The following is a 25258-nucleotide window of genomic DNA, read 5'->3' as shown; positions in this document are numbered from 1 at the left end:
GATATCTTATTAGTTAAGCACTAGCCCCACTATACATAAAGAAAAAAACCTGAAATAGATTAAGTAACTTGCTCAAAATCACAGAAACAGGTGGCTGTGTTGTTTGGAAAAAGTCATCAGTTTGGTGTGGCTGCTAACGGTTTCCAGAGAGTAAGTAACGGCAAGGGGTACAGATTTAGGCATTCATCTACTCAACAATAATTTACTGAGAACCTTCTTTGTGGTAGTAAATGACAGTAAAATATAAGCATGACACAGGAGTAATTCATGGAACTTGAAGTAGGTTCCTAATTCAGTGTGAGAAGTAAAGAAGGCCAGATAAGCTAAGGCCTTATGGGTGGTATTACAGAGCCTGAACTTTATAAGTAATAAAATGCAGTGTAAATTTGACAAATGCATATTTCATGTGACCACAATCAAGAACACTTTCCTCACAAAATGTTCTCGTTACTTTTTCCTGCCATCTGTAGCAAATGAACTTGAACAGTTTTCTGTCCCTATAATTTTGTCTTTTATAGAATGTCACATAAATGGAATCATGCAGTATGTCTTTGCTGTTTGGCTTCTTTCACTTCACATAAACTAAAGTTCCATACATGTTATTGTGTGTAACGGTAGCTCATACTTTTTAAATTGTGGAGTTGTATTTCATTATAATGATGTATTATAATGAGTTTAACCATATACCTGTTGATGTACTTTGGGGTACTTTCAGTCCTTGGCTATTATGAATAAAACTGCTATGAATATTCACATACAGGTCTTAATGTGGACTTATTTTTCACTTCTCTTGAGCAAATACCTAGGCTTGGAATTTATTAAGACATACGGTAAACATATGTTTAACCTTGTAAAATACTGACAAAACTGTTTTCCAAGTGGGTATACTATTTTACACTTCTACCACCATGGTACAAGTGTTCCTGTGGCTCCATATTCTCACCAATGCTTGGTGTTGATGGTCTATTTATCCCATTATAGTAAGTGTGTAATGTTATCTAATTGTGGTTTAAAATTAAATTTGTCAAATGAGTAATGATGTGGAACATTTTTTCATGCAGTGATTGGCCATTTGTATATCTCTTTTGGTGCAGAAACACATATAACACATTGGAAAACAAAACAAAATGTGTTATATATGTTAACATGTTATTATAACTGATTTTGAATATTGATCTTGTATCCTGTGACTTTGCTAAATTCACTTATTAATTCTAGTACCTTTTGTCAGACATCTTAAGATCTTCTATTTTCCAGAATGAACTGGCTAAGAACTCCAGTCAAATGTCTGATGGAAATGGTGAGTGAGAATATCATTGCCTTGTTTTGTATCCACAGGGAAAGCATTTTGTCTGTCACAATTAATTAAGATGTTAGCTCTATGTTTTTTTGTAGATACCACTTAAACTGAAGGAGTTCAACTTAATTTGTAGTTTGCTAAGATTTTTAATTTTTAATTATGAATAGATGCTGAGTTTTTCAAATGCTTTTCCTACATCTATAATAAGGATCATATATTTTTCTTTTGTAGTCTGTTGATATGGTGTATTACATTGATACTTATCCTTTTTTTTTTTTTTTTGCTGTTTTGGTTTTTTTTGAGATGGAGTTCTGCTCTTATCACCCAGGCTGGAGTGCAATGGCACGATCTTGGCTCACTGCAACCTCTGCCTCCCAGGTTCAAGCTATTCTCCTGCCTCAGACTCCTGAGTAGCTGGGATTATAGGTGCTCACCACCATGTCTGGCTAATTTTTCTATCTTTAGTAGAGACGGGGTTTTACCATATTGGTCAGGCTGGTCTTGAATTTCTGACCTTGTGATCCGCCCATGTCGGCCTCCCAAAGTGCTGGGATTACAGGTGTGAGCCACCACGCCTGGCTGATACATATTCTTTTAAAAAAATAATTTCTATTTTTATTTTAGATTCAGGGGAATGCAGGTTTTGTTACCTGGGTATATTGCATGATGTTGAGCTTGGGGTACAATTGATCATGGTGCCCAACAGATAGTCTTTAAGCCCTGTCTCCCTCTCTGTCCCTCCTCAAGAAGTCCCTAGAGTTTACTGTCGACATCTTTATGTCCACATTTATCCAATGTTTAGCTCATACTTACAAGTAAGAACATGTGGTATTTTGTTTTCTGTTCCTGCTTTAAGTAGCTTAGGATAATGGCCTCTAACTGCATCCATGTTGCTGCAAAAAACATGATTTCATTCCTTTTAATGGCTGCATAGTATTCTATGGTGTATACATACAACATTCTCTTTATCTAACCCATCACTGGTGGGCACTTAAGTTGATTCCATGCCTTTGCTATTGTGAATAGTGCTGCAATGAGAATACGAGTATACGTGTTTTCTTGGTAGAACAATTTATCTTCTTTTGGATATATATCTAGTAATGGGGTTGCTGGGTCAAATGGTAGCTCTGTTTTAAGTTCTTTAAGAAAGCTTTAAACTGCTTTCCACAGTGGTTGAACTACTTTACATTTCCATCAACAGTGTATAAGCATTCTCTTTTCTCCACAGCCACTCCAGCACCTGCTATTTAAAAAAAATGTTTAATAATATCTATTACTCACGGGTGTGAGATGGTATATCATTGCGGTTTTGATTTGCATTTTCCTGATGATTAGCAATGCTGAGCATTTTTTTCATGTTTGTTAGCTGCTTGTACGTCTTCTTTTTATATGTTTGTTCATGCATCTTGCCCATTTTTAAATGGGGCTATTTGTTTTTTTACTGTTGATTTAAGTTCTTTATACATTCTGGATATTGGGCCTTTGTTGAATGCATAGTTTGTGAATGTTTTCTCTGTAGGTTTTCTGTTTACTCTGTTGACAGTTACTTTTGCTGTCCTGGAGCTCTTAGTTTAATCTGGTTCCACTTGTCAATTTTTCTTTTTGTTGCAATTGCCTTTGAGGACTTACTGAATGGGCAAAAGCTGGAAGTATTCCTCTTGAGAACTGGAACAGGACAAGAATGCTCACCTTACCACTCCTATCCAACATAGTACTGGAAGTTGTAGCCAGAGCAATCAGGCAAGAGAATGAAATATAAGGCACCCAAATAGGAAAAGAAGAAGTCTAACTATCATATCTTTATGATAATATAATTCTGTACCTAGAAAACCCTAAAGACTCTGCCAAAAGGCTCCTGGAACTAATAAACAATTACAGTAAAATTTCAGGATACAAAATCAATGTATAAAAATCAGTAGCATTTCTCTACACAAATAACATTCAAATTGAGAGCCAAATAATAAATGCAATTCCATTTATAATAGTTCCTCCTTCCACTTCAAAAAATGTCTAGGAATACATCTAGGTTGGTGAACAATCTCTACAAGGATAACTATAAAACACTGCTGAAAGAAATCATAGATGACATAAACAAATGGAAACACATTCCATGTTTATGGATTGAAAGAATGGATATCATTAAAATAGCCAGATTCTACACTATTCCTATAAAACTACCAATGTCATTTTTTCACAGAATTAGAAAAACTTATTCTAAAATTCATATGAAACCGAAAGACAGCCTGAATAGCCAAAGCAACCCTAAACCAGAAGAACAAAGCCAGAGGGATCATTACCTAATTTCAAACTGTAAGTCAACAGCAACCAAAACAGCATGGTACTATTGGTACAACAGACACATAGACCAATGGAAGGGAAGAGAGAACCCAGAGATAAAGCTGCACACCTACAGCCATCTGATTGTCAATGAAGTTGACAACAATAAGCAATGGAGAAAGGATTCCTTATTTAATAAATGGTGCTGGGATAGTTACCTAGCCATATATGGAAAATTGAAATTGAACACCTACCTTTCACCACATATATAAATTAACTAAAGATAGATTAAAAATTTAAATATCATTTAATCTCAAAATGTAAGAATCCTAGGAGTAAACACAGGAATTACCATTCTGGACATTTGCCTTGGGAAAACAATGTATGATAAATATTCCTGAATGTTATATACATGTTACATTTTCGAGGATCATTACCTTTTGTTCAAAATTATTATCACACCTACACTTGTTAGTCATAAGTGTAGGTGCAATAATTTTTAACAAGGTTTGGCAAATCAAATCCAGTAATATATTAAAAGGATATATTACTATGAGTCTGTAATTTCATTTTTTGTCATGTCTTTTTCTGGTGTTGGAATCAGTGTTATGATGTCTCATAAAATGAACTATAAGGCATTACCTCCCCTTCTATTTCTGGAAGTCTTTCAGTATACTGGTATTATTTATTCTTTAAATGTTTCATCCCATTTACCATGATGTGATTATTATGCCTTGTATCCCTGTATCAAAACATCTCATGTATCTCATATATATGCATCTACTATATAACCACAAAAATTAAAAATTTTTAAAAATTTAAAAAAAGAAATATTTTGAAAATATGTTAACATTAACCCTGTTCTTCAGTAAATTAAGTCGATTGTTTTTCTTATATTGTTCTATGAATACAGAAACCTAGACTTTGGTATAATAGATTGTTTTGAAGTCCTCTTTATGAGTAATTCTTTTAAAAAAGAAAAATATGCAAAATTTTCATATTCTTTCTGATATAGAGATTAATGTTATAAAATCCTGTAAGCATTAAGAATTAAGTAAAGTACTGGTTAGCACTAAAAAGTCAGGAAAACTGGTTCACGCTTATAATCCCAGCACTTTGGGAGGCCGAGGCAGATGAATCACGTGGTCAGGAGTTCGAGACCAGCCTGGCAACACAGTGAAACACCATCTCTACTAAAAATACAAAAATTAGCTGGACGTAGTGGTGGGTGCCTGTAATCCCAGCTACTCGGGAGGCTGAGGCAGGGGAATCGCTTGACCCTGGGAAGCAGAGGATGCAGTGAGCTGAGATTGTGCCACCGCACTCTGGCCTGGGTGACAGAGCTGGAGTCCATCTCAAAAAAAAGAAAAAAAAGTTACAAAAACTTTGACTATTTAAATAATATAAACCTCAAAGACATATTTTATTTTTTACAACTAAAATTAGGAACACATTTGCTTTATTAGATAATGAAACTCATAAGGTATTTTCCGTTGTTCTAAATTTTAATTTTGACCAAAAAATGGATGATTTTTTGCTTGGATTCCACACAGTATACCTGTTCTTGCTTAGATCTTATCTCCTAAAAGAAGCCTTCTGCAAGCATTACTGCCCACTCAAATAGCTCCTTCTAAAGTCACTGACATTTTTATATCATTTAGTTTGATATTAGTCATATACTGACATAATATTTTGGAACTTTTAATTCTTTTCTGCACATAAATCCTAACTTCTCAATTATGATTTACTTGTAGATGAGAAATATATGTAAAATGTATTTATGTTCCTGCTAAAACTAACTACATAATGAGTGTTAGATTCTAAGTATTTACTCAGGTTTTATTTTTTAATATATATTGTAATTAGTAAGTGTTAAGAACTTCAGGAATACATATCTATGTATTGTATTACCTTTTAATTAAAAGCAGTAACAATAACTTTTTCTTAATCCTTGTTCAGCTGGGACTGTGGATCTTTACAAGAGACATGTTATAAAAGAAATATTCTGGTTTTTCAAATGTTGATCTGCACAACAGGAAATGAGGAATATAAATCATTTATGTGTTCTTATTTTACCTACATATGAAGTAATCAGTCTATATGAGTCAATATTCTAATTCTCCTGGCATTTTGGGACTGACTCTTCCATAAGCTAAAATCTGTGACACAGGTCATGCCTGTATTCTTGTCCTATCTGTCCTGCTCATCTTATCTCCTCACTTCTCACCTTTGGTGTATTCTTAGGCCATCTGCACGACTTCTATACCTTCATGTTAGTGTAGCCCCTGTTAGTTCACTTCTACCTGTATTCGTTATTTATACAACATAATAGCCACAAATGCAAAGGCGAACTCTAGGTTCTTCTATTGCCAAGTTGATCTTAGCTATCAGAATGGTATAGAAACTAAATAAGTTTTCTAATAAAGACATAGATTATATAAATCTTGTCTGGCTTTTGTATGCAATAAGTAAACCATGAACAAAGAAATATGATATATGTCTCTAAGAAATGAAAAATATGGCACAGAAATGAATATACCAAAATAGGAAACTCTGTCACTGATTCACCTTTTTAATGTTATGTTTCTTAATGTATAAACTATGAGTGCTTCATGAAATATTGCTTAGCTCACGAAAGATTTTTACAAATCATACTTAGTAGGAAAGTATATTTAAAGTTGTTCTCAGAAGAGAAAAACATAATATACACATATATGTAGATATATTTTAAGCATGGTTAAAAATGTGATTCGGGACAGGCATGGTGGCTCATGCCTGTAATCCCAACACTTTGGGAGGCTGAGGCAGGTGGATCACTTGATTTCAGGAGTTCAAGATCGGCCTGGGCAACATGGCAGAACTCTATCTCTACCAAAAATACAAAATGCTGCTTGGTGGCTGGTGCCAGTAGTCCCAGCTACTCTGGAGGCTGAGGTAGGAAGATTGCTTAGGCCTCTGAGATGGAGGCTGCAGTGAATGAGATCATGCCACTGCACTCCAACCAGGATGACAGGGTGAGATCCTGTCTCAAAAAACAAAATATAATTCAAATATAATTTATGATCATTAAATTTTGAAATATATTTCCCTATTACTTGAAATTTAACCATTATCAAATGGGACTTTAGTTTTAAACAAATTACATTTTATATATCATCAATGTCTAAGGTTGTACATATAAATCAGAATACTGCATAGTATTTAAGACATATGCAGCTAATTTTGTAAAAGTCATGTTTATATATTAAACTCAGTATGTTTATCAACTTATTACATGTATAAAGTGAATAAAAGAGCAGCAAAGAGGGGGCATGGGTGGGTGGCTGGCAAGATGGCCGAATAGGAACAGCTCCCGTCTGCAGCTCCCAGCGAAATCAACACAGAAGGTGGGTAATTTCTGCGTTTCCAACTGAGGTACCTGGTTCATCTCATTGGGACTGGTTAGACAGAGGGTACAGTCCAAGGAGGGCGTGCTGAAGCAGGGTGGGGTGCTGCCTCACCCAGGAAGCACAATGGGTCAGGGAACTATCTCCCCTAGATAATGGAAGTCATGATGAACTGTGCTATGAGGAAAGGTACAATCCAGACCAGATACTCCATTTTTCCCATGGTCTTCACAACCCACAGACCAGGAGATTCCTCTGAGTGCCTATGCCACCAGAGCCCTGGGTTTCAAGCACAAAATGGTTGTTTGGGCAGACACTCAGCTAGGAGCTTTTTTCATACCCCGGTGGTGCCTGACACACCAGCAAAACAGAACCATTCACTCCCCTGGAAAGGGGGCTGAAGCCAGGGAACTAAGTGGTCTAGCTCAGTGGATCCCACCCCCACAGAGCCCAGCAAGCTAAGATCCACTGGCTTGAAATTCTTGCTGCCAGCACAGCAGTCTGAGCTTGGTGGCGGGAGGGCCATCTGCCATTACTGGGCTTGAGTAGGTGGTTTTCCCCTCACAGTGTAAACAAAGCTGTGGGAAATTCCCCTAACACAGCTGGGCAAAGCCGCTATAGCCAGGCTGCCTCTCTATATTCCTCCTCTCTGGGCAGGGCATCTCTGAAAGAAAGGCAGCAGCCCCGGTCAGGGGCTTACAGCTCAAACTCCCATCTTCCTAGGAAAGAACATCTATGGGACGAGGTGGCTGTGGATGCAGCTTCAGCACACTTAAACATTCCTGCTTGCCAGCTCTGAAGAGGGCAGCAGATCTCCCAGCACAGTGCTCGAGCTCTGCTAAGGGACAGACTGCCTTCACAAATGGGTCCCTGACCCCTGTGACTCCTGACTGGGAGATACCTCCAGCAAGGGTCGACAAACACCTCATACAGGAGAGCTGCAGCTGGCATCTGGAAGGTGCCCCTATGGGACAAAGCTTCTGAGGAAGGAACAAGCAGTAATCTTTGCTATTCTGCAGCCTCCGCTGGTGATACCCAGGCAAACAGAGTCTGGAGTGGACCTCCAGCAAACTCCAGCAGACCTGCAGCAGAGAGGCCTGTTAGAAGGAAAACTAACAAACAGAAAGGAATAGCATCGGCATCAACAAAAGAAATGTCCACTCAAAAACCCCATCTGAAGGTCACCAACATCGAAGTGATTTTGTAGATTTATCTACAAAGGTAGATAAATCCATGAAGATGAGGAAAAACAGTGCAAGGAGGCTGAAAATTCCAAAAACCAGATCATCTCTTCTCCTCCAAAGGATCACAACTCCTCACCAGCAAGGGAACAAAACTGGACAGAGAATGAGTTTAATGAATTGACAGAAGTAGACTTCAGAAGATGGGTAATAACAAACTCCTCATAACTAAAGGAGTATATTCTGACCCAATGCAAGGAAGTGAAGAACCTTGAAAAAAGGTTAGAGGAATTGCTAACTAGAATAACCAGTTTAGAGAAGAACAAAAATGACCTGATGGAGCTGAAAAACACAATACGAAAACTTCTTGAAACATACAAAAGTATCAACAGCAGAACCAATCAAGCGGGAGAAAGGACATGAGAGATTAAAGATGAACTTAATGAATTTAAGTATGAAGATAAGATTAGAGAAAAAAGAATGAAAAGGAATGAACAAAGCCTCCAACAAATATGAGACTATATGAAAAAGCTAAACCTATGTTTGATTGATGTACCTGAAAGTGACAGGGAGAATGGAACCAAGTTGGAAAACATTCTTCAGGATATTATCCAGGAGAACTTCCCCAACCAAGCATTATAGGCCAACATTCAAATTCTGGAAATACATAGAATACCACAAAGATACTCCTTGAGAAGAGCAATCCCAAGACACATAATCATCAGATTCACCAAGGATGAAATGAAGGAAAAAATGTTAAGAGCAGCCAGAGAGAGAGGTCAGGCTACCCAAAAAGAGAAGTGCATCAGACTAACAGCAGATCTCTTGGCAGAAACCCTACAAGCCAGAAGAGAGTGGGGGCCAATATTAAACATTCTTAAAGAAAAGAATTCTCAAGCCAGAATTTCATATTCAGCCAAACTAAGCTTCATATGCAAAGGAGAAACAAAATACTTTACAGACAAGCAAATGCTCAGAGATTTGTCACCACCAGGCCTGACTTACAAGAGCTCCTGAATGAAGCACTAAACACGGAAAGGAACAACCAGTACCAGATGCTGCAAAAACATTCCAAATTTTAAAGACCATTGACACTATGAAGAAACTGCATCAACTAATGGGCAAAATAACCAGCTAGCATCATAATGACAGGAACAAATTCACACATAACAATATTAGCCTTAAATGTAAACGGGCTAAATGTCCCAATCAAAAGACACAGACTGGCAAATCGGATAAAAAGTCAAGAAGAACCATCAGTGTGCTGTATTCAGGAGACCCACCTCACATGAAAAGACACACATAGGCTCAAAATAAAGGGATGGAGGAAGATTTATCAAGCAAATGGAAAGCAAAAAAAAAGGTGCGGTTGTAATCCTCATCTCTGATAAAAACAGACTTTCAACCAACAAAGATCAGAAGAGACAAAGAAGGGCATTACATAATGGTAATGGGACTGATGCAACAAGAAGAGCTAACTGTCCTAAATATATATGCACCCAATACAGGAGTACCCAGATTCATAAAGCAAGTTCTTAGAGACCTACAAAGAGACTTAGCCTCTCACACAATAATAGTGGGAAACTTTAACACCCCACTGTCAATATTATGCAGATCAATGAAACAGAAGATTAACAAGGATATCCAGGACTTGAACTGAGCTCTAGACCAAGTGGACCTAATAGACATCTATAGAACTCTCCACCTTGAATCAACAGAATATACATTCTTCTCAGCACCACATGGTACTTATTCTAAAACTGACCACATAATTGGAAGCAAATCACTCCTCAGTAAATGTAAAATAATCGAAATCATAACAAACAGTCTCTCAGACCACAGTACAATCAAATTAGAACTCAGGATTAAGAAACTCACTAAAAACCACACAACTACATGGAAACTGAACAACCTGCTTCTGAATGACTAGTGGGTAAATAATGAAATAAAGACAGAAATAAAGATGTTCTTCGAAACCAATGAGAACAAAGGTACAACATACCAAAATCTCTGGAACACAGCTAAAGCACTGTTTAGAGGGAAATTTACAGCACTAAATGTCCACAGGGTAAAGCAGGAAAGATATAAAATTGACACCCTAACATCACAATTAAAAGAACTAGAGAAGCAAGAGCAAACAAATTCAAAAGCTTGCAGAGACAAGAAATAACTAAGATCAGAGCAGAACTGTAAAACCCTTCAAAAAAAAAAATCAATGAATTCAGGGGCTGTTTTTTTAAAAAGAATAACAAAATAGATTGACTGCTAGCCAGACTAATAAAGAAAAAAAGAGAGAAGAATCAAATAGACAAAATGATAAAGGGGATATCAACACTGATCCCACAGAAATACAAACTATCATGAGAGAATACTATAAACACCTCTATGCAAAGAAACTAAAAAATCTATAAGAAATGGAGAAATTCCTGGACACATACACCCACCCAAGACTAAACCAGGAAGAAGTCAAATCCCTGAATAGACCAAAAACAAGTTCTGAAATTGAGGCAGTAACTAATATCCTACTAACCAAAACAAAGCCCAGGACTAGACAAATTCATAGCCAAATTCTAACAGAGGTACTAAGAGGAGCTGGTACCATTCCTTCTGAAACTATTCCAAACAATGGAAACAGAGGGAATTCTCTCTAACTCATTTTATGAGGTCAGCATCATCCTGATACCCAAACCTGGCAGAGACAAAACAAAAAAAGAAAATTTCAGGCCAATATCCCTGATGAATATCCATGCAAAAATCCTCAATAAAATACTGGCAAACTGAATCCAGCAGCACATCAAAAAGCTTATCCACCATGATCCAGTCAGCTTCATCTCTGGGATGCAAGGCTGGTTTAACATACACAAGTCAATAAACATAATCCATCACATAAATAGAACCAATGAAATAAACCACAATTATCTCAATAATGCAGAAAAGACTTCTGATAAAATTTGACATCCCTTCATGCTAAAAACTCTCAATAAACTAGGTATTGATGAAGCATATCTCAAAATAATGAGAGCTATTTATAACAAACCCACAGCCAATATCATACTGAATCTGTAAAAAACTGGAAGCATTCCCTTTGCAAACCAGCAAAAGACAAGAATGTCCTCTCTCACCACTTCTACTCAACATAGTATTGGAAGTTCAGATTAGGGAAATCAGGCAAGAGAAAGAAATAAAGCATGCTCAGATAGGAAGAAAGGAAGTTAAATTGTCTTTTTTTGCAGATGACATGATTGTATATTTAGAAAACTCCATTGTCTCAGTCCCAAATCTCCTTAAGCTGATAAGCAACTTCAGCAAAATCACAGGATACAAACTCAGTGTGGAAAAATCACAAGCATTCCTATACACCTGTAATAGACAAACAGAGAGCCAAATCATGAGTGAACTTCCATTCACAATTGCAACAAAGAGAATAAAACACCTACGAATACAACTTACAAGGGATGTGAAGGACCTCTTCAAGGAGAACTACAAACCACTGATTTAGGAAATAACAGAAGATGTAAACAAATGGAAAAAACAGTTTATGCTCATAAATAGGAAGAATCAATATTTTGAAAATGGCCATAGTGCACAATGTAATTTATAGATTCAATGTTATCCCCATCAAGCTACCATTAACTTTCTTCACAGAATTAGAAAAAAAACTACTTTAAATGTCATACAAAACCAAAAAAGAGCTCATGTAGCCAAGATAGTCCTAAGCAAAAAGAATAAAGCTTAAGACATCATGCTATCTGACATCAAACTACACTATAAGGCTACAGTAAACAAAACAGCATGGTACTGGTACCAAAACAGACATATAGACCAATGGACCAGAACAGTGGCCTCAGAAATGATGCCACACATCTACACTCATCTGATTTTTGACAAACTTGACAAACACAAACAATGAGGAAAGGATTCCCTGTTTAATAAATGGTGTTGGAAAAACTGGTGAGCCATATATAGAAAACTGAAACTGGACCCCTTCCTTATACCTTATATAAAAATTAACTCAAGATGGATTAACAAACAGTCGCTGTTATGGTTTTATGGCTTAAAACAATAAAAACCCTAGAAGAAAACCTAGGTAATACCATTTAGGACATAGGCATGGGCAAATACTTCATAAATAAAACACCCAAAGCAATGACAACAAAAGCTAAAATTAACAAATGGGATCTAATGAAACTAAAGAGTTTCTACTCAGCAAAAGGAACTATCATCAGAGTGAACAGGCAACCTACAGAATGGTAAAAAATTGTTGTAATCTCTCCATCCTACAAAATGCTAATATCCAGAATCTACGAAGAACTTAAACAAATTTACAAGAAAAAAACAAACAGCCCTATCAAAAAGTAGGCGAAGGATATGAACAGACACTTCTCAAAACAAGACATTTCTGCGGCCAACAAACATGAAAAAAAAAAAAAGGTCATCATCAATGGTCATTAAAGAAATGCAAATCAAAACCACATTGAGATACCATCTCATGCCAGTTAGACCGGCGGTCATTAAAAAATCAGGAAACGGCCGGGCGCGGTGGCTCAAGCCTGTAATCCCAGCACTTTGGGAGGCCGAGGCGGGTGGATCACGAGGTCAAGAGATCGAGACAATCCTGGTCAACACGGTGAAACCCCATCTCTACTAAAACTACAAAAAATTAGCTGGGCATGGTGGCGCGTGCCTGTAATCCCAGCTACTCAGGAGGCTGAGGCAGGAGAATTGCCTGAACCCGGGAGGCGGAGGTTGCGGTGAGCCGAGATCGCGCCATTGCACTCCAGCCTGGGTAACAAGAGCGAAACTCCATCTCAAAAAAAAAAAAAAAAAAAAAAAAAACCAAGAAACAACAGACGCTGAAGATGATGTGGAGAAATAGGAATGCTTTTACACTGTTGGTGTGAGTGTAAATTAGTTCAACCATTGTGAAAGATAATGTGGCAATTCCTCAAGGATCTGGAACCTGAAACACCATTTGACTCAGCAATCCCATTACTGGATATATACCCAAGGTATTATAGATCATTCTACTATAAAGACGCATGCAGATATATGTTAATTGCGGCACTGTTCACAATAGCAAAGACTTGAAACCAACCCAAATGACCATCAATGACAGACCGGATAAAGAAAATATGGCACATACACACCATGGAATACTATGTAGCCATAAAAAAGGATGGGTTCATGTCCCTTGCAGGGACATTGATGAAGCTGGAAACCATCACTCTCAGCAAACTAACACAGAAACAGAAAACCAAACAATGCATGTTCTCATTCATAAGTGGGAGTTGAACAATGAGAACACATGGATACAGGGAGGGGAACATCACACACTGGGGCCTGTCCAAGGGTGATGGGCGAGGGGAGGAATGTAGATGGTGGGTTGATGAGTGAAGCAAAACACATGGCATGTGTATACCTATGTAACAAACCTGCACGTTCTGCACATGTATCCGAGAACTTAAAGTATAATAATAATAATAATAATATTAAGAATCTTTGAAAAAAGGAGCATAGATTAGATTCTGCAAGAAAACACATGGAAAGGAAACTTCTGTTTTCCAGAGCTTCCATAGATTACTGGCTCAAATTAAACCAAAATGTCTACTTTAAGGAAATAGTTTCTTACTTTAAAGCTTTGAAAGTTTTTTTTTAAAATACAGTTTTTGCCAAATCAAAGATAAAAGAGAAATAAACTCAAGCAAACCAATGCTTGTTGCTTAATATATTAACTAGCATTTAAATTAAAAAAAATACATTCAAATTGGGGCCATACAATCAATAAAAATTATACTAAGATGCAATAAACTTTTCCTCTTAAAAACCTAAGAAATGCAAGTTGTATATTTTCCCCTGTTCTAAAGAACAAAACAGAAGATTAGAATCTAGCAAGTTATAGGTTAAATTCAGAGCTAAACATAAATATGATCTCTCTTTTTCTGATGAATATTCATAAAATTAAATTCTATATTCTTTTAAAAGAGTGAAAAAGGTTTATTTTGGGCAATGATTAATTTATTTAAAAAGATCACTCAAATTCTGTATTTTAAATAAGTATTTCCTATTTGCCTTATTCTTCAATGCGTATTTTAATAATTTAAATTCCAATCATTATTGCCAAGATATTATAGGCAATTTTACATCCCATTAACCTTGCTTTGTTTTAATTATAAAGATCCTTTGTTAGATTCCTTTAAATGATCCAGTTTATAATTTCAGCCTGTCCTAGGGAGTACTTTAATTCAGATGCACATTCATCAAATGTTTTTGTCCTGTTAATTGTAGACAACTGCACAATTGCTTTCTCAAGCTATGATTGATGAATTGTATTCATGAGTGTAGCTGTTAAGTAGGATTAATATTTATAACAATTTCTACTTAAGGATTTTTATCTTCATTCCCATAAGGACAAATTAAAGACTAATATTCTAACAACCCAAATAAAGTGAATTTTTAAATGTTTCGTATTAAAGTAACTGAAAAAGTTGCAAAAATGTTACATGTCCATACAAATGGAATAAAAGCATGTATAAAGTATCCAATTTATCCTTCACACATGATGAGCATCAACATACAGTAGGAAGATTAAACAGAGTAATGGGCTTCTTAATGGAACTGGATCCCAGCTACCTAAATATGACTTTTTCAACCAGGAGTCACAGTTCATATTTGTGAAAGAGCAAGGTCTAAATTGAAAGAAATGATCCAAGCTAAAGGTGGCAGTAAGCAAAATTCTGAATACATATTATATGCAATAATAAAAAGCTTCCATTTTATGGACTTGTAGCAGCTGTAATAAATATCATATATATTTATCTTGAACTTTCAGGGGATCTGACCAAGAAAGGTGCTACAGTAGTCTACAGATGAGAAACGATGTCAGAAGAAAATTATTACTTTGCTGCTGTCTAACAGCTTATCGTTGGGAGAACTGATATTTGAACTTAGTAGAAATACATGGATCCTATGTATTATACTATGCATTGTGGAATAGCTATAAAAATTCATCACAATAAATAGTATAAATAGGTAAATAAAAATCGAGGAAAAATTGAGGTACTGGGAGGACAGAGAAAAATACCTAATCCAGATTAGAAGTAGGAAGGGGTTGGTCCTCAGTAAAAAGATTATTTTTCACTAAAGTAAGAGAAGTCAATGTCTTAAAGCAAATGCCTATCTTCTCTGTACTGTGACCTGCTGAAGAAAACATTATACTATCAAAGACCGCAACCTCAACTGGCTCCCCCAAATTGCCTGGCAAGCCTCTGAGGTTTTTTTTTTTTTTCTCCTCTATTCTTTTACAATCACTATTTTCAGTATTCTTTACTCTTCTAAAGATAGTATGCACCCTACCCTAATTTTCTTTATTCTCAGCAAATTTCCTTTATTCTCAGCTACTTCATAGATAGAAGGCATGATATGAGATCACCTCTAAATTCTGCCGCTAATTTAATTGTCTTCATCCTTTCTCAGTGCTCTTCCACTAAAGGCCAATCCTTCTGTCTCAGCGCACCCCTCTCAGAGAGTTTACTCTGTCAATATTGCCTTCTTTTCCTCCCACCATATTGCTTTTCTTAATCAACATTGAAAAATACTCAGATCCTTCTTTTGGAAAAGTAACCCTTCCCCCTAAATTTAAACCTTATCCACCTACAGCAACCACTCTATCTTTCCCCTTCTTGGCAAAACTTCTTTAGGGAACTATTTGCTGTCTGTATTTTTCATTTCAGGCTAACTCTTCAACTCAAAGCAACCTGGTTTCTGTCCCTCTACTTTAGGTAAATCATCACTTTCTCAAAAAATACCTCTCTCAGTTACTTGCTCCCATAGTACCCTCTACTTGCCCTTCACATATTTATTAAACTTGCAGTTATTTAACCTAAGGCTGCTGCCCCTACTAGACTGTAAGCTCTAATAGGGCAGGACTTAGATTTACACCCAGATTCTTTAGCACACAGGTCCTCACTAGCATTAAGTTTGGATGAGATCACCATGACCTCCTTGTGGCTGAACCCAGCAGTCCCTTTAATACTAACTTAAAAATCCTCTTTTCGACTATACCTTCTTCCTTAAACATTCTATTCTCACCATTCTTTTCTTTATTCTTTCAATAAATATTCATTTAACATGGCAAATAAACATTTCATTAGCATGCTAGCTACATGCTAGGCATTATTCCAGAATATAGAGATATAACAGCAAATAAGACAATGAATAAAGACATAAGATCTTCAGGAAAATATATTTTAGCATGAGAAATAGATGTAAACAGGCAAACAGAGCAGATCATTTGGGATGATGTTATTAAGTGTTAAAACATGATTATGCCATGGGAGTGTAACAACTATATAAGATGGTCAGGGCAGCCTGTGTGAGGGTGGCATTTAAGTTGATTCCTCAAAGATGACCAGTCGTGTCAAGATGTGAGAGAAGAGGATTCCCAGCAGAAACATCCGGAAAAGCAGGGCCCCTGGTTCTCCACTCACTCTATTCATTCTCCCTGAGCATCACATCTGTATCCTTTTCTACAGTTTACCTGGAGACTCATAAGCCTAAATCTCCATGCCAGCTTTCTTTGGAGAGCTCGAGACTTGAATGCCTACATGCCTATTCATCATCACTGACACCACAAGCTCAGCGTAACTCAAAAGTGAAAAATTCTCACTCAACTCAAACCTCCCTTTCTGTACTGTTTCAAGTAAACTATACTGATACTGTAACTATTAGTTACCAAAGCTGACATCAAAATATCCTGATTCCTTCTTTCCCCTCTTCCTTCCAATATATCGGCAATCATATTGACTTAATTTCCAAAAGATACATCAAATTTGTTCACTTCTTCCATCCTCACAGCAACTATTAGTCAACGACACCATCTTCTTCAACAAGATTACTGAACCTCAGATTGGTATTGCTTCAAGTCTTGAGTCCCTGAAGCCCTCCACATTGCAAGCTATGCCTAAACATTTTCAGTTAATTCTCCAGCATCCTTTGCACAGCTTCATGGCATGACCTTTGCCAATGAACCATGCCTCCATGCGGCTGGCATACAATATGCATTTAAATAGCTGCTGGTTGACTGAAAATAGCTTTCCAGCAACATGTCTCACTATTCTCTTGCCCATGGTTCTTTGCATTATACAATTCCCTCTGCTAATAATTGTATTTTTACTTTTTTTCTCACTTGGCTATCTCCTGATAATCTCTCAAACAGCATTCCCTTTGGGTAAGTACTCTTTTTGAAAACCTTGATAATTCCACCACACAGTGGAATGCATCCCTCCAGACTAGGTAAAGTATTGTGTGGAATGATTGTATAATTACCTATACCACTTTTATCACAGTATCCTTGTATTATTGTATGTGTCTGTCTGTTTGCCTTTCTCCAAAAAACTGGAACCACTTATATCTTATTCCTAACTCTATTCCTGACTCTTATAATTGTATTTGACATGTAGTGGGTGCTGAACAGACATTTGCTGCATTCATGCATACATGATTTGTTCTTATATATTTACAGCTTTCATGTTTGAATCCTTATTCCAAAATCATTTTAATTTGGAAGAACAAGTCCTGTGAAGAGTATAAACAGAAATTTAGGATAGCTCAGAGAACATAATGGAGGGAATTTCAGAGATTATTATAGATTAATTTTTTTTTTAATGTGACTACTTCCTTCATTTCCAACCTTTCCTAATAGAAAACATATCCCAAATTCTGCCACTGACCGATAAAAGCATATCAGAAGCTTAAAATCTCGGGGGCCGGTTGGGGGGGTGGGTGTGGGAGAGACAGCAAGGGGTAGGGAGGGAGGGGGGGGGGGGGAAGGATAACATGGGGAGAAATGCCAGATATAGTTTGCACCTAAAGTAAAATAAATTTAAAAAAATCTTTAATATAAAAAAAATCTCTGATATTAGAAAATTCTCCACCTCCTTCCTTTTCTAAGCCTATTACTATAATCTTAATTTAAGTGCTTAGAGGCTCAATTCTGTTAACTGTTAGAAGGGTTACTGAATATACATATATATATATATATATATATATATATATATATGTATGTTACTTCACTGTTGAAATTAAAAAAGTTGTGGATATGTCACTGAGAGTTATTTCTAAAACTGAAATGACAATGATTAGCCTTAGCAAATAGTTTTTTTTCTGTTTATGCATCACCTGAAAATGGATAATAATTATTACCAACTCTTATCAAAATGAAACTTTTTAAGAAATAGGGAGTGCTGTTATGTAAAATACTATGTGTTATAAAAGAAAACTGATATTTTCCTGCATCTTTGGTGTTTTGGTGAATGCAACACTTATTTTAAATTTTAGCTCTGTACTACTGGCTAACATGATTAGGTCACAAAATATCAAAATGAGAAATATAAAATAAATTGTTATAAAAACAGAAGATGTTTCTCAAAATATAATACAGTGATAGAATAAATAATACTAAGTAATATTTAATTTTTAAAAATTAGGTATCTATACTATATAGAAATTAATTTTCAAGGATTATTCTTTCATGACTCCCCTTCCTGAAAACAATAAATTTTATATACAGTAAGCATTATTTCCTTATTAAACTAATTAAAGCTGGTTTCAAATACAAAATAAATAGGTCATTCCAAATAATCATCATATTCCAAAGAACGTACTATGTCATACAAGAAATTCAAGTTGTAAAGGATGCAGGTCTTGGGCTGATAGAAGCTATATATGTAAAATGGTGACAGTTACAGCTGTTTTAATGTGTCCAATGCCAATAAACGCTGCAAAAATAATAATTAACAACTATTTATCACAAAATGCTAAATATAACAATGGGTTCAAATGTAATTTTACTTATTGTTTTAGTAATAGAATATATAAATTTCTAACCAAGACAGATACATTTGCTATATTTAATATCCTTCACATTTTCAGTTGGATACTGAATGCATGACATGTTCAGATAAAACTGTTTCACAGTTTTATCTGGACTGATGAGAAGCTGAGGAGGTAAACACTGAGCACTGCTCTGAAAACAGATGGAGTGGCAGATGGGATTGCAGATTAGGTTCACTCGATCTGTGTAAAACAACTTTACTACTCTGTAAAATGTACTTCAAATCTCACAAAACCTTATAAAGTTTGTCCATTTATTTCATGCATGGCTTTTTTGTCAAAAATAAATGTTTTGCATTTTAAACTTTGTTAAAATTTAAGTACCTGTGTGATAAGTTATTTAACTAAAAGATATTTTCTTACACATTTTTGGAACAGATGGTAGAAAAGAGCAATTGCCCAGTGGAATAAAATGTACACTGACTAGTTGTCCAAAAACTGTAAAATTAATTACCTTCCTTCATTGATGAGTTCAATAAATGCAAGTCCTGCATTCTTCTGAATAGAGTTTTGCCATTCCTAAAAGGAGAAACCAAAACAAATGTGAGAAAAATGAACATTTAAATGAAAGTAACACCTGGCTTAAGAATCATGTTGATGTTGTTAATAACTTCCACATTATATTATTTCTAAATGTCTTTACAAGATTTTGTAACAAATATTATTTTGTAAAAAATCAAATTTTAATTTTATTACTTAGTTTAGAAGGTGCTTTTGATTCACCAGAAAATTTCAGGCTGGATGCAAACTGAGATGGAAAGTGAGACAGCAGGTATAGAGGGCTCTGAGCACTACGCTTCTTTCTAAAAGAGAGCAAATGACCAAACTAGAAGTATTTGGGATAGAAAACTTCAGCTCCTCATATAGAGATTTTACATTAAGATTATAAAATGAGTATTAGAAATATAAACTATTAGAAACATAAACATATTAAGTTGAAGTGAAATGTTCTAGTTATATGTACATTCCAAATTACTTAATTATTTAACACTAATTAGAAAAGTTACAAATAAAATTTTTTGAAAATTGTAAAAAAATATAGTAAACCTATGGCGAAATATGTAATAGATAACTATGTAATGTCTCTTTGCTAATTTAGATTAGAGTATATTTGTGAATTTGGCAGTTCTCAAGGTCAGGGTCATCATTATGAATGTAAGTGATAATGAAGTGTTTTGGATGAGAAAATCATATGCTTAGTTTATGCTCTTCCTAAAGCACATTTAGAATGTAGCTTACATACTTTTTTTTGTTTTATTGTAGTGATTTCTAATTTTGGGGTTTTAAATATACATACAGCTGGTAAATAGCAGTGTTTTGAATTGAAAATTATATCTCTTCTAATAGTTTTGTAAGTAAATACTCCACAAAGTTCCCTAATGCATTTTAATAAAAAAATATTTATTGACCAGTCATGGCACTCATCTACAGATTTATCCTGCAAGATTTTCCTCATAAGATATTGGTTGCACAGAGGTGATCAGCTGCCTTGGCTATGGGTTCAACTTCATAAAAAACACATTCTCTGTATCAAACCTTTACTCCTGATCACTTTCCCTTTAAAGGCATTGTACTCATTCTGAAAATAAATATGGCCCCCAAAAGTAGATACTTGTGTGTGTGTAAATAGTCTATGCTCTAAGTAAATGTATGATGAATTATAGAAGAACAATTCCTGAATCTCCCAAGGAGAGAAAATCAACAACTAGTGAAATGAGATATGGTAACTTGGGGATAGTGCAAAGCCACTGGGTTCTAGCTATCATAACCTTTAACTAAAATTTATCCAAATAACAATATTGCTATTCCATTGTACAGAACTTACTGAAACTTTCAAACCATTTCTGTATAAAACTATTACAGAATTGTTTCTTTTTCCAAATTTGTTTTTCTAAATTTCTTTTCCCAAATTTTTACAAAATTTAAAAACTCTTTAATATTCCCATTCTATATCCTATATTTATTGGAAATCAAGATCCCACTAGATTCCTACAGACAACTCGTCATTTTTTTGAGCTGGAGTCTTGCTCTGTCACCCAGGCTGGAATGCAGTGACATAATCTCAGTTCACTGCAACCTCTGCCTCCTGGGTTCAAGCCATTCTCCTGCCTCAGCCTCCCCAGTAGCTGGGACTACAGGTATATGCTACCACATTTGGCTTTTTTTTTTTTTTTTTGTATTTTTAGTAGAGACGTGGTTTCACCATACTGGGCAGGCTGGTCTTGAACTCCTGACCTTGTGATCCACCCACGTCAGCCTCCCAAAATGCTGGGATTACAAGTGTAAGCCACTGGGCCTGGCCAGATAACTTCTTAAACATGATTTTCTGTGACACTGTACACTAAGAGTCTTCAGTCACTATAAACTTCTAATATGAATAAGATATTTCGATAAGATATTTCACAGAGTACACATTTAGGTATTACATGTGAGCATCCCAAATTACGCCTTGTCTAAAAAAATCACAAAGTAAGGTGTTTTTTTTTTTTAATCAATTATCTTTGGATCAATCTAAAATTATATGGAATCTCCATATAGCCCATGAGATGTACTAATTTACAACCTTTGATGGAGGAACAGTAGAAGTAAGCCTGCGCTATGTTTAGGACATTAGAGTTTAAAGTTTGAGAAAGCCAATAAAAGTATACGATCATAAGACTTAATTCAATAAATCAGTCTTTTAGAAGAGTAATTTGTCAGTTTTGAGCAAGAGGAAATTGTAGGAGATTCTTTGTTAAGTGTCTTTCCACAAAAGAAATAATAGGAGTCTAAATAAGTATTTCAAATAGGGAATAAAAAATAAAAGATGTTACAAAGAAAAGATGCCTATATTAAATGAGAATCTGAACTTAAGAGCTGATGTAGAGAAATGAGATTAAAAAATTTTAAGTTTTCAATGTAGATGACTAGGATAATAGTAATATTATTATGAAAATACTGAAGAATACATTTGGGGGAAATCACAAACAATGTTGTCGGAATTTGTTAAATTTACAGTGGCAATGGTATACTATAAAAGAATGTGAAATTTGGAATTATTTATGTAGAAATATTGATTAAGGCATAACATTAGGCAAAAGTCTCCTAAAAATTATAAACAAAATGAGGATCAAATATCTAGGCTAAGAAGGTACTCCTAGCCTGAAAAGAATTCACATTTTTAAGATTACAAAAAGAAACAATTGAAAGGGAGAGAAAAAAAAATCTATAAAAATTTAAGAACAGAAGCAGAATATTATAGCATTATTTTAAAGAAAACAATCCACATATACACACTGTCTCAGGTAAATACAAAGATAAAAGGATCCTTTAATCACAAACAATACTTTCAAAGTCATTACCTATGATCCTGTTGGCAACCTTATGTTAAAGACACAGACCAAACCAATATTAGAAAGGGATAATGAAGTTGGGGGGAAGGGAATGAAACCCAAATAATGAGAGACAATGAAGCAACACCAAAAAATACTGTAGTAATACAATTGGGACACATGAAGATACTGTAGACATTAAAAAAGAGATGAAACTATCTCCCAGAAAATGGAACAAATAGATAATGAGGTGCAACCAAAAAGACAGAGATAGAAAACAAAGGAGACAAAGAAATTAGAGGATCTTTCCTTGGAAGGTCAGTATCTAATAAGCAGAAATTTTAGAAAGAGTGAATGAGAAATGCTGAAGACAAGAAATTACACAAGGAATTTCAAATATTTTCCAGGGTTTAATTATATGACAATATAATTATATAATGTATAATATGACATATAATATACCCTAGCAAGGTATATCATCATTAAATTTTAGAACACCAGGGTTAAGGAAGAGGTTCACAGGAAAAAATAAAAGTTTAAATAAAGAATCAGGAATCTGTATGAGACTAGATTTCTCAACAGCAAAACTAAAAGATGGAAGAAAGTAAATCTTCTGTCTATCTTGCTCTGTAACTGTTCTGCTCGCCTGTCCTGATGTACATAGACATTAAATACTTTTCATTTAAAGTAACTTCACGTTGAAATATCACTTTTTCAATATAAGAGTTTCACATCAGCCAGTTTCAAATTATGAAGAACAGAATACCCAGAACAAACAATGCAGACCAACTATCAGTAACATATGAAGATAGAATAATCATATTTTCGCACATGCTTAAAAATTTATCACTCACTCTTGTTCAAGAACCCACTGATGGAGGGCTCTGCCAAAATGAGAAAGTAAACAGGAGAAACAAGTTTATGTTGTGCTAATCCCCGAATCTCAGGGGCTTAAAACATGAAAGTTTACTTCTTGCTCAAATTCTGTGTTCACTGTCTGTATTCTGCTCTACATCATTATTGGCGTCATCCTGGAAGTCATACTATGTTGCCCGGCCGAGCGCAGTGGCTCACGCCTATAATCCCAGCACTTTGCGAGGCCGAGGCGGGCGGATCATGAGGTCATGCAGCCACACTGGAGAAAAAGAGAATGGGTCTAAGCAAGCCCTGGCTCTTGCAGCTTCTAGCCTGAAGTAACACATGTCCCTTTTGCCCACATTCACTAGCCAGAGAAAGTCCTGTGACTAAGCCCAAGCTCACTGGAGCAGGGGAATGCATACTCACCAAAAGTGCTCAATAAGAGGGAAAGAACATGTGACAAACCCTAAACATACTATAAGAAAAGAAATTTAAAAAGAGATAGACCCGGCCAGGCGCGGTGGCTCACGCCTGTAATCCCAGCACTTTGGGAGGCCAACGCGGGTGGATCACAAGGTCAAGATATCGAGACCATCCTGGCCAACATGGTGAAACCCCGTCTCTATTGAAAATACAAAAAAACTAGCTGGGTGTGGTGGCACGCGCCTGAAGTCCCAGCTACTCGGGAGGCTGAGGCAGGAGAATTGCTTGAACCCGGTAGGGGGAGGTTGCAGTGAGCCGAGGTCGTGCCACTGCACTCCAGCCTGGCGCCTGGTGACCAAGTGAGGTTCTGTCTCCAAAAAAAAAAAAAAAAAAAGATAGACTCATCTGAGAAATGTAGACTGACACAAGACAGAGACGATGGAAATTCTCCAAATAATTGTTAATGGAAGTACGGAAACAGAGTTAAGCAGAGGCTGACAGAATACTTAATGTGCACTAGAGTTTGAGTAGGTTTTCAGTTCTACTGGGAAGCTTAGGGGAAATTTAGTAATAAGCATCCAGAAAACATAGCCAACAAATAAAGAGCAAAGAGGCAATTCACTCTAAAAGAAAAGAGTTATCTCAGGAAAGGAATGGTGGATAGTTCAGCTACAGATGATACTTATAAGAAAAATGACTAGCTGAGAGTGGTGGTGGGTGCCTGTAGTCCCAGGTACTCAGGAGGCTGAGGCAGGAGAATCACTTGAACCTGGGAGATGGAGGTTGCAGTGAGCTGAGATCGTGCCATTGCACTTCAGAATGGGTGACAAAGCGAGACTCCATCTCAAAAAAAAAAAATTACTGACACACTGTAAAACTAGGATATAGCTATCGTGGGGAAATGCTGAGAAAAGTAGGAAGTTTCCCTCCATATTTTTAGTAGGTGGTAGTGGCTGCATTGTAAGAGTGACATGTTATACATAATAAATTTTAAAAATATTTAAAATTGAAAAACCAAGAACCTTGGTATAACACTGTTATTTCAAAAGTATAGTTTAATAATAAAGTAAACAAACAAAAGAGTTGAAAGTGGTTGATTCTGACTAGTGGATCTCAGTTGTGAAGTAGAGGTCTGCTACTTGTTGGTTATGTGCTTTTAAACTTCATACAATAAATCTAAATTAAAAAAAAATTTTTTTTACAACAGTGTTAGTTTTACAGAACCATAAAGAGATAGATTCTGTGATGAATCTGGAGAGACTTGTACTACAAGCAGGATAACAGACGGTCAAAAAGGAAAGAGGTAACTTTATCAGACTACAGAGAGATATTCTGAACACAAAAGACTTAGGAAAACATTCTTAATAAAAATGTATCATTGCAATGATATGTTTTCCCCTCAAGAATTGCTTTTGTCACACAAAATTTAGCCAGGCATGGTGGCACATGCCTGTAATCCGAGCTACTTGGGAGGCTGAGGCAGGAGAATTGCTTGAATCAGGAGGCAGAGGTTGCAGTGAGCCGAGATCACACCAGTGCACGCCAGTCCAGTCTGAGTGACAGAGCAAGACTCCGTCTCAGACAGACACACACACACACACACACACACACACACACACACACACACACACA

At 35.9% G+C, this 25258-nt stretch overlaps 1 protein-coding gene across 15 annotated transcripts in view; it reads right to left on the bottom strand.

Annotated features, from left to right (window-relative positions):
- NBEA (neurobeachin) overlaps nucleotides 1-25258 on the bottom strand; it is a 713110-nt gene that overhangs the window by 337875 nt on the left and 349977 nt on the right. For all 15 annotated transcript variants that reach the window (XM_032294855.1, XM_032294857.1, XM_032294861.1 and 12 more), the window contains one exon: nucleotides 19489-19553. In XM_032294855.1, the coding sequence (XP_032150746.1) occupies nucleotides 19489-19553 (65 nt within the window). The remainder of the gene's footprint in view (nucleotides 1-19488; nucleotides 19554-25258) is intronic.

The sequence above is a fragment of the Sapajus apella genome, unplaced genomic scaffold (assembly GCF_009761245.1).
Source record: "Sapajus apella isolate SASKATOON/1434 unplaced genomic scaffold, GSC_monkey_1.0 scaffold32, whole genome shotgun sequence".
Taxonomy (NCBI): domain Eukaryota; kingdom Metazoa; phylum Chordata; class Mammalia; order Primates; family Cebidae; genus Sapajus; species Sapajus apella.
The sequence above is the reverse complement of the archived record's forward strand: the minus strand, read 5'-3'. Positions and strand labels throughout refer to the sequence as shown.